Source organism: Chiloscyllium plagiosum, chromosome 8 (assembly GCF_004010195.1).
Source record: "Chiloscyllium plagiosum isolate BGI_BamShark_2017 chromosome 8, ASM401019v2, whole genome shotgun sequence".
In the NCBI taxonomy this organism is placed as follows: Eukaryota; Metazoa; Chordata; class Chondrichthyes; order Orectolobiformes; family Hemiscylliidae; genus Chiloscyllium; species Chiloscyllium plagiosum.
Window position 1 is genome coordinate 73,352,472 of NC_057717.1, and position 13,376 is coordinate 73,365,847.

The 13,376-nt window shown below is 41.0% G+C and overlaps 1 protein-coding gene across 8 annotated transcripts in view; it reads right to left on the reverse strand.

The window, feature by feature from the left end:
* Nucleotides 1-13,376, reverse strand: part of LOC122552141 (mucin-5AC-like) — a 120,657-nt gene that overhangs the window by 39,417 nt on the left and 67,864 nt on the right. For 6 of the 8 annotated variants that reach the window (XM_043694634.1, XM_043694632.1, XM_043694637.1 and 3 more), the window contains 5 exons: nt 11,351-11,446; nt 9,564-9,671; nt 3,174-3,269; nt 2,558-2,653; nt 523-618 (listed from right to left, as the gene is read on the reverse strand). The exons of 1 other annotated variant lie outside the window; for it this stretch is intronic. In XM_043694634.1, coding sequence (XP_043550569.1) covers nt 523-618; nt 2,558-2,653; nt 3,174-3,269; nt 9,564-9,671; nt 11,351-11,446 — 492 coding nt within the window. The remainder of the gene's footprint in view (nt 1-522; nt 619-2,557; nt 2,654-3,173; nt 3,270-9,563; nt 9,672-11,350; nt 11,447-13,376) is intronic. One more of the 8 variants, XM_043694636.1, reaches the window with a different exon arrangement.

Consider the following 13,376-nt stretch of genomic DNA (forward strand, 5'->3'; position numbering starts at 1 on the left):
GTTCTAGTCGTGCAATATCCAATAAACAGACCCCTTGGCATAATGTTCAATTCAGGCATAAATTCTCACATGCTACTCAACATTAAGAGTGATTTTGGACAAAGTCACAGTTAGGAAAAAAATACTGAAGCTCTTATTGGCCTGGGACCCAACCAGTTACTCACTGCTACAGCGAAACTAAAACTAAAACATCTGATCTGGGATAACTGGCCACTCTACTTCCATTTTTATATCTGCTGTAAAGCAAAACTGAAGACCTGTTAAATTATTGGTTTGGGGCAGATTTAGTAGACAATTCTGCACCTTACCCTTTATAAACTGTCATCACAAAAAAACCCAAAACATTAGAAGCTTTTAAAGTGAAGGCATCGTTACACTTGCATGAAGGAATCATTACTCAATAATTCCAGCCCAATCAATAAATAACCCTCCAGACAGTCACTACTACACCTATCGATTGTTGACCATGTACCATTACTCACAGATATTGTGTTTAACAAATGAACCCAATTTAACTTATACCTGAGATTGCAGCTCCTGTGATCACAGGTGACGCCTGCTGAAAAGATTCTCCAGTTGATTGTTCCTCAGGCGAATGAGCAGATGCTGAGTCTGGAGCTGAAGCAAAGGATAAAGAAAGAAGAGATATTTTAGATTTCAGATCAACTCAACTGGTTCAACCTCGGATGCTGCCTGAACTGTTGTGCTCTTCCAGCACCACTAATCCAGAATCTGGTTTCCAGCATCTGCAGTCATTGTTTCTACCTCAACTGTTTAAATACCTGGTTCAGAATAAAATTAAATAATGTTCCATATCTTTTTGTAATGTTACGTGGGAAGTGGGCTGCGCCGTTTGAACCAGCTTTCATTGACCGCCCTTCGTTGTGTTTGAAAATCTGGTGGGGAAATGCCTTATTGAGCCGCTGATGTCATTGTCCTGTACCACTCGAATTCAGCATGTGTAAATCACGACAGTCCCTGTATTTCGGACACAGTGACTCTCACGTTATGTGATCGCTCTTCTCAACTATTACATTGAATTACTCTCAAAGTCCATGTCCCACTTCTCTGAGGAACTGTGCCACATGTTCAAGTCCCTAGTTACTACACGCTCTTTATTATAACCAGACCAATCTATTTAAAAAAATGTGAAGATAACCTAGACATTAATCTTCTCTTATTTTAAAGGCAATTGCCAGGCGTTGCGTTCGGGATGCAATTTGATTGGGGCGGTATGGTGGCTCAGTGGTCAGTCCTGCTGCCTCACAGCATCAAGGACCTGGGATTGATTCCAGCCTTGGACGACTGTCTATGTGGAGATTTCACATTCTCCCCATGTCTGCGATGGTGTTGTCTGGCTTTCTCCCAAAATCCAAAGTTGTACAGCTTTGGTGGATTGGTCATGCTAAAGTATCCAAAATGTTCAGGGATTTTGGAGTTTCGGTGCGTTAGTCAGGGGGAAATGCACAGAAATGGATTTGGGTGGTTGGTTCGGCCGAACGTCCTCTTTCCACATGTAGGGATTCGATTATTCTAACTACCAGTCTTGAATCCAAACACACTTTCTTCATGCACTATCCTTAAAATACAATAAAGGAAAGACGGAATTGGGATAACCCAAGGGGAAAACTTAAAATAATTAAAATTTGCTAATTGTCGAGGAGTACCTGTTCAATATAGCAACATTCCATAAACACACCCATTGCAAGGAGGAATACAGTAGAATAGATTGTCCGATATGCACTTCTCCAGTCCACGGGGAAAAGAAATCATCAAAAGAAAACACTGAGGATGAGAGTAACAAGTAGAAATGTACTGATGTTTGAAGCGCAGCTTCAAAACCCCAGCAACTTGGACTGAAAACACTAAAACTGAAAAGCATTGCTCTCGGGGAGCTTGATACCACCGACTCAGGCGGCTTCTAGTATTCCAACTTCAAGAACGAACCCCAAAGCCGTGCAAGCTGTTTACATGAATAGACTCAAATGGAGAGCTTTGTACTTCTTTTAAAATCTCTCCTCAAACAGAAAACCGGACACATTCCACCATTTAAAGCCATTGTATTTTCACAACACTCCCTCACAAAAAACGAACCATCAACACACAAAGATAGCTTGATTTTTAAAATGCTTTAGTCTTATCTGATTAGTACACCACAATACACAGACTGATACCTATACGTCACGATCAATGTATACATGACACCATTCACTGCTACAGTCCATTACAGCCTATTTATCTCATCATTTAACACTTCCCCCTCCTTTCATGAAAGTGACGACAAACATTCAGCAATCACATTCTGTCATCCTGCCACTTGTACAATTTTGATATTAAATGGCTCCAATAATAAGCTAGTTGAAACTTTATTGCTGGAACAGCACAGCAGGTCAGGCAGCATCCAGGGAACAGGAGATTCGACGTTTCGGGCACAGGCCCTTCTTCAGGAAGACCTCACTTTCTCCCCAATAATAAGCTACCACACCTAACGATTCTTGACCATGTGCCATTACTCACAGTTATTGAATTTAATAAATGAACTCAATTTGACTTCTACCTGAGATTGCCGTTCCTGTGGGCATAAGTGACGCCTGCGCAAAAGATTCTCCAGTTGATTGTTCCTCAGGCAAATCAGTTGATGCTGTGTCTGGATCTGAAGCAAAGGATAAACAGAGAAGAGATCATTTGGATTTCAGATCAGCTCAACTGGTTAATTTCTGGTTCAGGAAATATGTTTGAGCATTCCATATTTTTTAAGGTTTTGTGGGAACTGAGCTGCGGTAGATGAACCAGCTTTCATTGCCTGTCCCATAGTTGTCTTTGAGAATCTGGTGGTGAGTTACCTTGTTGAACCACTGATGCCATTGTGCTGTACCACTGGAAATCAGGGAGAGGAATCAACTCTACCTCAATGGACTGTGTCCTAGCACTAACTTCAATATCTGACTCTTCAGCACCTCAGCAATTGCAATCTGTTGTCGAAATAGCCCAAAATAATATAAACTTTTTAAAGTGACAGTAATGTCACAATTGCATCAAGAATTCATGACTCAATAATTCCAGTTCAATCAATGAAGAACCATTTCAGAAAGTCACTACCACACCTACCTCTTGACTGTTTGCCAGTACTCACAGTTATTGCATTTAATAAATGAGCCTAGTTTAACTTATACCTGAGTTTGCAGTTCCTGTGGTCATAAGTGCCGCTTGCTGAAGAGATTCTCCAGTTGATTGTTCCTCAGGCGAATTTTTTGATGTTGTGTCTGGATCTGAAACCAAGGATAAACACAGAGGAGACATTTTAGATTTCAGATAAACTCAACTGGTTCATATCTCTTTCAGGAAATATGAAATAACGTTCATTTTTTAATGTTTCGTGGGCTGCACTGGTTGAACTAGCTTTTATTGCCCGTCCATATTTGACTTTGAGAATGTACTGGTCTGCTGCCTTTTTGAACCGCTGATATCATTGTGCTGTACCACTCAAAATCAGCGAGAGGAATGCACTATCCCGCAATGGATCGTATAAAGTTGGAACACTAAATAGAATTTCTGTACAAAGTTTGTGCGAAGATTTGTAGCTCGGGTGCTCGTTGTTGTGGTTCTGTAAATGATACAGTTCCTCTACATGGACGCTATGACTTTCACATTCATGAGATCACTCTTCTCAGCTATTCCTTTGCGTTCCTCTCAAAGTCCATGTTCCACTTCTCCAAGGCGCTAATTTACATTTTTCGAGTCACACTGCCATTTGTTACTAACCCTTCAAAATATACGAAGAAGATGGCCTGTACGCTGATCTGTTCTCATTTTAAAGGCAAGTTGCAGCCATTGCACTATGGAAGCAAACTGCCTGTCTTGAATGAAAACACGCTTTATTCGTGCGCTATATTTGAAATACAATAAAAGAAAGATGGAATTGGGATAACGTAAAATGTTGGGAAAACCTAACAGAGTTATACATTATTTAACTGCCGAACTGAAACTGTTCAATATAGGAACGTTTCTTGAGCACACCCGTCGTAAAGACAAATCCAGAAAAATAGATTGCAGGGCATGCTCTTCTCCAGTCTACACTGAAAAGGAAACATTAAGAGAAATCGCTGGGAAAGAGAGCAGCAAGGAGAAATGTACTACAGCTTTGAAATGCAGATTCAGGGCTCCAGCAACAATGACTGAATATACCTAAAACTGAAAATTCTGTCTCTTGGGGAGTTGGATCCCAACAATTCAGGCTGCTTCTAATGTTCCGACTTTAAAAAAAAACCTCAAGGCCTCACAATCTGTTTACGCTATTAGTTTCAAATAGACATCTTGGTAACCCTATCTTGAAACCTTTCTTCAATAGAAAACACGACACATTCCACCTGTTAAGGCCGTAGAATTATCAGAACTACCCCTTACAAACATGAACCACCAATATACAAAGACAGTTTTATTTTTAAAAACCTTTTTGTCTAATCATATTAGTAGATCCATTACATATACAGTTACGAATACATTGTATTGACCTTAAGCATGCAAACATTCATTACTATAGTCCAGGACAGACGTTTCTTTCTTGTCAGTGGACAACTCCCGTTTCCTTCATTAACGTTGCAACAACACATCGACAATTACGCTGTGTAGTCCATAACGTGTATAGTTTTGGAATTAAATGGCTGCAACAATAAGCTCAACCTAAATAGTCTGGAATTTTAATTCTTTAATCCTCACAAAAAAATGAAGGCACTATTATCAGTATAATTGCCTCAGACACATTAATGTCAGCAGAACTGTTGAAATGTTAGTTTCCTTCTCAACCCTAGAATATTTCTGCTCAAAATTACACAATCGTCGGAAAAAAATACACAATTGGTCTTTGTATCCTCTGGTCACGTGCTTGTAAGAGTGCAGCACGTTCATGCAAGAGTGGTGCACCGACAGCCACATGACGCGCATGGACAGCCACCTTGAATGGTTTTGCCTCGTTGGACCTGGATAACGTTGGGCTTCCAGATTTTAGGCTAACAAATGTTTTCTGTTATGCCTGTGCGCCGTGAAATTTTCTGTAACCGTTCCAAATAAGTCACTCAGTGGAGAAAGCACACTCCTCGAACACTTCCAGGTTTTACTGTGTTATTTGCTCAGAAAAAAAACCTCCAAAAACATTCTTGACGTCGCCCCAAACCTAACCTTTTAGAACATAGAACATAGAACATTAGAGAGCAGCACAGGCCCTTCGGCCCTCGATGTTGCGCCGCCCTGTCATACTAATCTGAAGCCCATCCCACCTACACTATTCCATGTACATCCATATGCCTGTCCAATGACGACTTAAATGTACTTAAACTTGGCGAATCTACTACCGTTGCAGGCAAGCATTCCATACCCTTACTACTCTCTGAGTAAAGAAATTACCTCTGACATCTGTCTGATACCTACCTCCCCTCACTTTAAAGTTGTGTCCCCTCGTGTTTGCCGTCCCCATACTTGGAAAAAGGCTCTCCCTGTCCACCCTATCTAACACTCTCATTATCTTATATGTCTCTATAAAGTCATCTCTCAATCTTCTTCTCTCTAACGAGAACTGCCTCAAGGAATGTGTTTCCTCATATAACTTTCCTTCCATACCAGGCAACATCCGAGTAAATCTCCTCTGCACCCTTTCCAAAGTGTCCATATCCTTCTTATAATGTGGTGACCAGAACTGTACACAATACTCCAAGTGTGGCTGTACCAGAGTTTTGTACAGCTGCAGCATAACCTCCTGGTTCCGGAACTCAATCCGTCTATTAATAAAGGCCAAAACACTGTATGCAACACTGTCAACCTGGGTGGCAACTTTCAGGGATCTGTGTACATGTACACCGAGATCTCTCTGCTCATCTGCACACCCAAGAATCTTACCATTAGCCCAGTACTTTGCATTCCGATTACTCCATCTAAAGTATATCACCTCACACTTGTCCACATTAAACTCCATTTGCCACCTCTCAGCCCAGCTCTGCATCCTACCTCTGTCTCTATGCAACCTACTACATCCTTCATCACTATCCACAACTCCACCGACCTTACTGTCGTCCGCAAATTTACTAACCCACCCTTCTAAGCCCTCATCCAGGTCATTTATAAAAAATGACGAACAGCAGTGGACCCAGTACCGACCCTTGCGGTACGTCGCTGGTAACTCGATACCAAGATGAATATGTTCCATCAACTACAACCCTCTGTTTTCTTTCAGCAAGCCAATTACTGATCCAAACTTCTATGTCACCCACAATCCCATTCCTCCACATTTTGTATAATAGCCTACTGTGGGGAACCTTATCGAACGCCTTCCTGAAATCTATATCACCACATCAACCGGTTTACTGTCATCTACCTGTTTGGTCACTTTGTCAAAAAAGTCAATAAGATTCGTTAGGCATGACCTACCCTTTACAAAACCGTGCTGACTGTCCCTGATCAGACTATTCTTTTCTAGTTGGTTATAAATCCGATCTCTTATAACCTTTTCCAACACTTTGCCAACAACTGAAATGAGACTCACTGGTCTGTAATTACCGGGGTTGTCTCTACTACCCTTTTTGAACAAGGGAACCACATTTGCTATCCTCCAGTCCTCAGGCACTATTCCTGTACACAATGATGATTTGAAGATCAATGCCAAAGGCTCGGCAATCTCTTCCCTTGCTTCCCAGAGGATCCTCGGATAGATCCCATCTGGCCCAGAGGACTTGTCTATTTTCACACTCTGCAGTATTTCTAATACCTCTTCCTTGTGAACCTCAAACTCTTCTAGTCTAGATGCAAGTATTTCTGTATCTTCCTCGCCAACGTGTTTATTTTCTATAGTGAACACTGTCGAAAAATATTTATTTAGTGCTTCCCCTATCTCCTCTGACTCCACACACAACTTCCCACTATTATCCTTGATTGGCCCTAATTTAGCTCTCGTCATTCTTTTATTCCTGTCATACCTATGGAAAGCCTGAGGGTTAACCCTGATCCTATCCGCCAAAAACTTCACATGTCTCCTCCTGGCTCTTCTTTTTAGTTCTTTCCTGACTTCCTTGTGACCTTCAAGCGCACTAACGTAAATTTTGTCCTAACATAAGCCTTCTTCTTCTTCTTGACCAGGTATTCCACTTCCTTAGTAAACCACGGCTTACGCGTTTTATATCTTCCTCCCTGCCTGACAGGTACATACTTATCTAGGACACACAGGAGCTTTTCCTTGAATAAGCTCCACATTTTAAATGTGCTAATTCCCTGCAGTTTCCTTCCCCATTCTACGCTTCCTAAATCTTTCCTAATTGCATCGTAATTTCCCTTCCCCCAGCTGTATCTCTTGCTCGGTGGAGTACACCTATCCCTTTCCATAGCTAAAGTAAACCTGACAGAATTGTGATCGCTGTCTCCAAATTGCTCACCGACTTCCAAATATAACACCTGGCCAGGCTCATTACCCAGTATTAAATCTAAAGTGGCTTCACCCCTTCTAGGCCTGTCTACATACTGTGTTAGGAAGCTCTCCTGCACACACTGGACAAAAACTGACCCATCTGTAGTACTCGTACTGTAGTGATCCCAGTCAATATTTGGATAAATGAAGTCCCCCATGACAACTACCCTGCCTCTCTCACTCCTACCGAGAATCATCTTTGCTATCCTTTCCTCTACATCTCTGGGACTATTCGGAGGCCAATAGAAAACTCCCAGCATGGTGACTTCTCCTCTCCTGTTTCTAACCTCAGCCCATACTTCCTCAGTTAAAGAGTCCCCAAACATCCTTTCTACAACTGTAATATTGTCCCTGACCAACAATGCTACACCTCCCAATCTTTCACCATCTTCTCTGTTCTTACTGAAACATCAGAATCCCGGAACCTGCAAACGCCATTCCTGTCCCTGCTCTATCCACGTCTCCGTAATGGCCAAAACATCGATGTCCCAGGTACCAACCCATGCTGCCAGGTCACCCACTTTATTTCAGATGCTCCTTGCGTTGAAGTAACACACGTCAATCCAGGTTCTCGCTTGCCAATGTCAGATACTTGATTTTGGAACTCCCTACTCTCATCCTCTTCTGTGCCTGTCCTACAATTTTGTTTCCCATCCCCCTGCTGTATTAGATTAAATCCACCTTAATAGCTTTAGCGAATTTCCCACCCAGGATATTGGTACCCCTCTGGTTTAGATGAAGACCATCCTGCTTGCAGAGATCCCACCTACCCCAGAAAGAGCTCCAATTATCCAAAAACCCGAAACACTCCCTCCTGCACCATCCCTGTAGCCACATATTCAACTCCTTTCTCTCCCTCACTAGCTCATGGCACGGGTAGCAAACCACTCTGTTTGTCCTAGTTCTAAGCTTCCATCCTAGCTCCCTGAATTTCTGCCTCAAGTCCCCATCTCTATGTCGTTGGTGCCAATGTGGACCACGACTTGGGGCTGCTCTCCCTCCCCCTGAAGGATCCCCAAAACACGATCAGAGACATCACGGACCCTAGCACCCAGGAGGCAACACACCAACCATGAGTTTCTCTCGTCCTCACAGAACCTCCTATCTGTCCCCCTAACTATCGAGTCCCCAATGACTACTGCTCTGGTCCACTGTTCCAGATGTGATGAAACTGAATAAACCAATCGATGCTAAGCAAAACAAAATTTAGTTAAAGATAATATTTAAAATAGAAACAGAAGAAAGAGACACTTAGAATACCGTGGGTGGCACGGTGGCACAGGGGTTAGCACTGCTGCCTCGCAGCGCCAGAGACCCGGGTTCAATTCCCGCCTCAGGCTGGGAACTCCATCTATGTGGAGTTTGCACATTCTCCCCGTGTCTGCGTGGGTTTCCTCCGGGTGCTCCGGTTTCCTCCCACAATCCAAAAATATGCAGGTCAGGTGAATTGGCCACACTAGATTGCCCGTAGTGTTAGGTGAAGGGGTAAGAGTGGGTTTGGGTGGGTTACGCTTCGGCGGGTCGATGTGGACTTGTTGGGCCGAAGGGTCTGTAGGGAAACTAATCTAATCTTAGCGTTAGGAAAACTGAATCCAACCATGGGTACAGTACACGTTACAAATTAACTGTTCCCTCTTGTAATATTCCATAAATTGTCCCGTTGACAAAATGGAAAATTGAGAGATAGATGTCACATGTCACAAGTCACAGTTGGGAATCATTTATTGAAGCTCGATCTCCTCTGGGAGCCAAACAGTTCATGTGCGCTACAACTTAAAAAAAGAGTTAATCTGATCTGGGAGAACTGACCACTTCACTTTCGTTGTTGCATCTGTTTTCAGTAAATCAAAAGTCTCTTACATTATTGAGTTAGTTCGGAATCTGTAGAGACTTCGGCACCTCAACCTTCACAACCCCCTTTCAAAATAATTCAAAATAAAATAAGCTTTTCCCAGTGACAGCATCGTCACAATTGCATCCTGGAATAATTACTCAATAATTCCAGCCTTCAATAACGACTCATTTCAGACAGCCAGTACCACACCTAACGATTGTTGACCATGTGTCATTACTCACAGTTATTGAATTTAACAAATGAACCTAATTTGACTTATACCTGAGATTTCAGTTCCTGTGGGCATAAATGACACCTGCCCAATAGATTCTCCAGTTGATTGTTCCTCCGGGGATTGAGTTGATGCTGTTTTTCTATCTGAAGCAAAGGCTAACACACAGAAGAGACATTTTAGATTTCAGATAAACTCAACTGGTTAATATATCTTTCAGGAAATATGAAATAATATTCCATATCCTTTGTAATGTTTCGTGGGAGTAGGGTGTGCTGGCTGAATCAGCTTTCATTCCCTGTCCCTTAGTTGTCTTTGAAAATCTGGTGGTGAGCTGCCTTGCTGAAGCGCTGTTGTCATTGTGTTATACCACTCGAAATCAGGGTGAGGAATCCAATCTGCCTCAATGGACTCTATCCTCGCACTAACTTGAATATCTGTAAATCACTACAGTGCCTGTGTTTCGGACACTGTGACTCTCACATTCATGGGATCACTCTTCTCAGCTATTCAATTGCTTTCATTTCAAAGTCATGTCACATTTCTCTCAGGGACTACGTTAGTTCTTCTGAGTCACTATCACGCTCTTTTGTAATGTACTAAACCTAAACCCCTCAAATTATATGGAGATAGGCTGGACCCTAATCTTTTCTTATTTTTAAGGAAGTTGCATTCCGGATATAATTCGATTGATCAAATTACCAGTCTTAAATCAAAACACACTTTATTCGTGCACTATATTTAAAATACAATAAAAGGTAGAATTGGGATAACGTAAAACTAGTGGAAAACTGATCAAATTTATAATTTATTTAACTGCCATATAGTAAGTATCCATCAGAGTCGCTTCCCCACACCCTCCCCCCCCCCACCACCATTGTAAAGAGTAATCCAATAAAATGGATTGTCAGGCATGCAATTGTCCAGTCTTAAAGGAAAACAAACATGAAAAGAAAACGCTACGAAATAAAGTTTCACGAAGAGAAGTACTGCAGCTTTCAAATGCAGCTTTCAGGCCCCAGCAACTGCTTCCGAATAAAGTAATGGAAAATCCTGGCTATCGGGGAACTTGATACCACCCAGTCAGGCTGCTTCTCATATTCCAACTTTAAAAAGCAAAAACCTCAAGGCCTCACAAGCGGTTTACATTGTTGAACTCAAATAGATAGCTTCGTACCTCTGTTTTAAAATCTCTCTTCAAAAGAAAACAAGACGCATTAAACTCTTAAACACATAGTATTGCTATAACTCCCCCTCACAAAAAAAACCAGAACCATCAATGTACAAAGGTAGCTTTATTTTTATACATGTTTCGTCTTGTCCTATAGTACACAGCAATACATATGCTGATACATATCCATTGCATTGACACCAAGAATGGATACATTCAGGACTACATTCCAGTACAGGCTTTTTTCTCGTCACTGAAAGCTTCCCTCTTACTTCATTAAAGTGGCAACAAAGCTCCGGTTATTATGTTCTGTCGTCATGCCATGTGTACAATTTCCAATTGAATTGCAATAATATCTCAATCTGACTAGTCTGGAATTTCATCATTAGGAAAGTAAAGGCGCTATTATCAAAATATGCAATTGTCTCAGACAGATTACTGACAAAATAATCGTTGAAATGATAGCTTCCACTCTTAAAAAAAAACAAAATAGGGCCTTTAAAGTGACAGCATCGTCATACTTGCATCAAGGAATCGCTGTTCAATAATTCTGGCTACTTCAATAACTAACCATTCCAGTCAGTCAGTACCATACTGACTCTTGTTGACCGTGTACCATTACCCACAGTTATTTAATTGAACAAATGAACCCAATTTGACTTGTACCTGAAATTGCAGTTCCTGAGGGCATAAGTGACGCCTGCTCAAAAGATTCATTAGTTGTTTGTTCCTCAGATGAATGAGTTGATGTTGTGTCTGTATCTGAAACAAAGGATAAACACAGAAGAGATATTTTAGTTTTCAGATCAACGCAACCGATTAAATATCTGGTTCAGGAAATATGAAATAAAATTCCATATTCTTCTTAATCTTTCATGGGACGTAGGTTGCACTGGTTGAACCAATCAGTCCTCATGGTCTTTGCGAATGTGGTGGAGAGCTGCCTTCATGGGCCACTGATGTCATTGTGTTGTACCAATCGACATCCGGAAGAGGAATCCCCTATGCCTCAATTGACTGTATCTTAGCACTAAATTGAATATCTGTAAATAACTACAGTATTTTGGATACTGCGAATTTCACATTATGTGATCGGTTTTCTCGACTATTACATTACATCAAAAGAAACGCAGAGAAAGAGAGTAGTCAGGAGAAATGTGATTCACGTTTCCAGCAACTGCTACTTCAAAAAAACTAAACTCAACATTCTGTTTCTTGGGGACTTTAATCACACCCATTCTGGCTGCTTCTAAAATTACAACTTTACAAAAAACGCCAAGGCCTCACCAGCTGTTTATATTATCGGTTTCAGATGCAGAGCTTGAAACCTCGGTTTCAAAATCTCTCTCCAAAAGAAACCAGACACATTACACCTCTTGAAGTCATAATAGTGCCACGACTCAAATTCACACAAAGATGAATCATCACTACACAAAGATAGCTTGATTTTTAAAATCCTTTAGTCTTATCGTATTAGCACACCTCTGCATAAACTGATACATATACATTTAATTGAGTTTATTCATGAAATCATTCCCTACTACAGTCCGTTGCAACTTCAGCTTCTAATCACTGAACACCTCCCTCTTCCTTCATTAAAGTCACAACAACCATTCGGCAGTTACCTTCTATCATTCTGCCACGTTAACAATTTCCAAATTAAATGGCTGCAATACTAAGCTGAATGTAAATAGTCTGGAATTTTCATCCTTAAAACCACAAAAAAGCTGCTATTATGAGAAAATGTAATTGTCTCCGACACATTATTGGCAATATAAATGTTCAAATGTCGGTTTCCTTTTCAATCCTGGAATATTTCTGCTGATGATTATGCAAGTCGTCGGAAACAAAATACACAATTGGTCTTTCTCACCTCCGGTAGTGTTCTTGCAAGAGTGCAGCACTGACACCCACATTACTCGCATAGAAATACACTTTGAATGTATTTGCCTTATTAGGGCGGGCTAACACTGCGCATCCTGCTTTCAGGCTGTCAAATGCCTTCTGACATTCCTCTGTGCTGTGAAATTTTCTGCACATTTTCAATCAAGTCACTCAGTGGAGAAATGACACTGCTAAAAGACTGGATATTTTATTGTGTTATGAATGAGACCAGATTTGTTTTAAGAAGGAAGCCTGGACCCTAACCTTTTATTAGTTTAAAGTTAAACATGAAGTGGATGCTCCAGATGTGATGATACTGGACAAACCACTTGATGTTAAGCAAAATCCAATCAATTTCAACAATTTGATTAAAACACAAACAAGAGAAAGAGGAATTTAGAATAACTTAACTATGAGAAAAATGAACTGAATCATAGATACAGTACCCATTATTACTTAACCGTTTCAATATAGCAGCATTACATAAACACACAAATTGTCAAACAGGTAAATTCAGACACAGATTCTTCCATGCCGTTGAACATGAAGAGAGATTTCAGGGAAAGTTAGTGTTAGAAATGATTTCTAAAAGGTTAGTTCATTGCCACAGTCGGCTGCGGAGGCGAGGTCATCGAACATATTTAAGTCTGAGATAGGTAGGGTTTTGATGATGCAAGAGAATCAAGAGTTATGGGGAGTAAGTGAGAGAATGGACTTGAGAAACCGATCAAACATCGATTTGTGAAGCAGATGTAGTGGCTGAATGGTTTAATTTCTGCTCCTATATCTTATGGTCTTATGAAGCTTC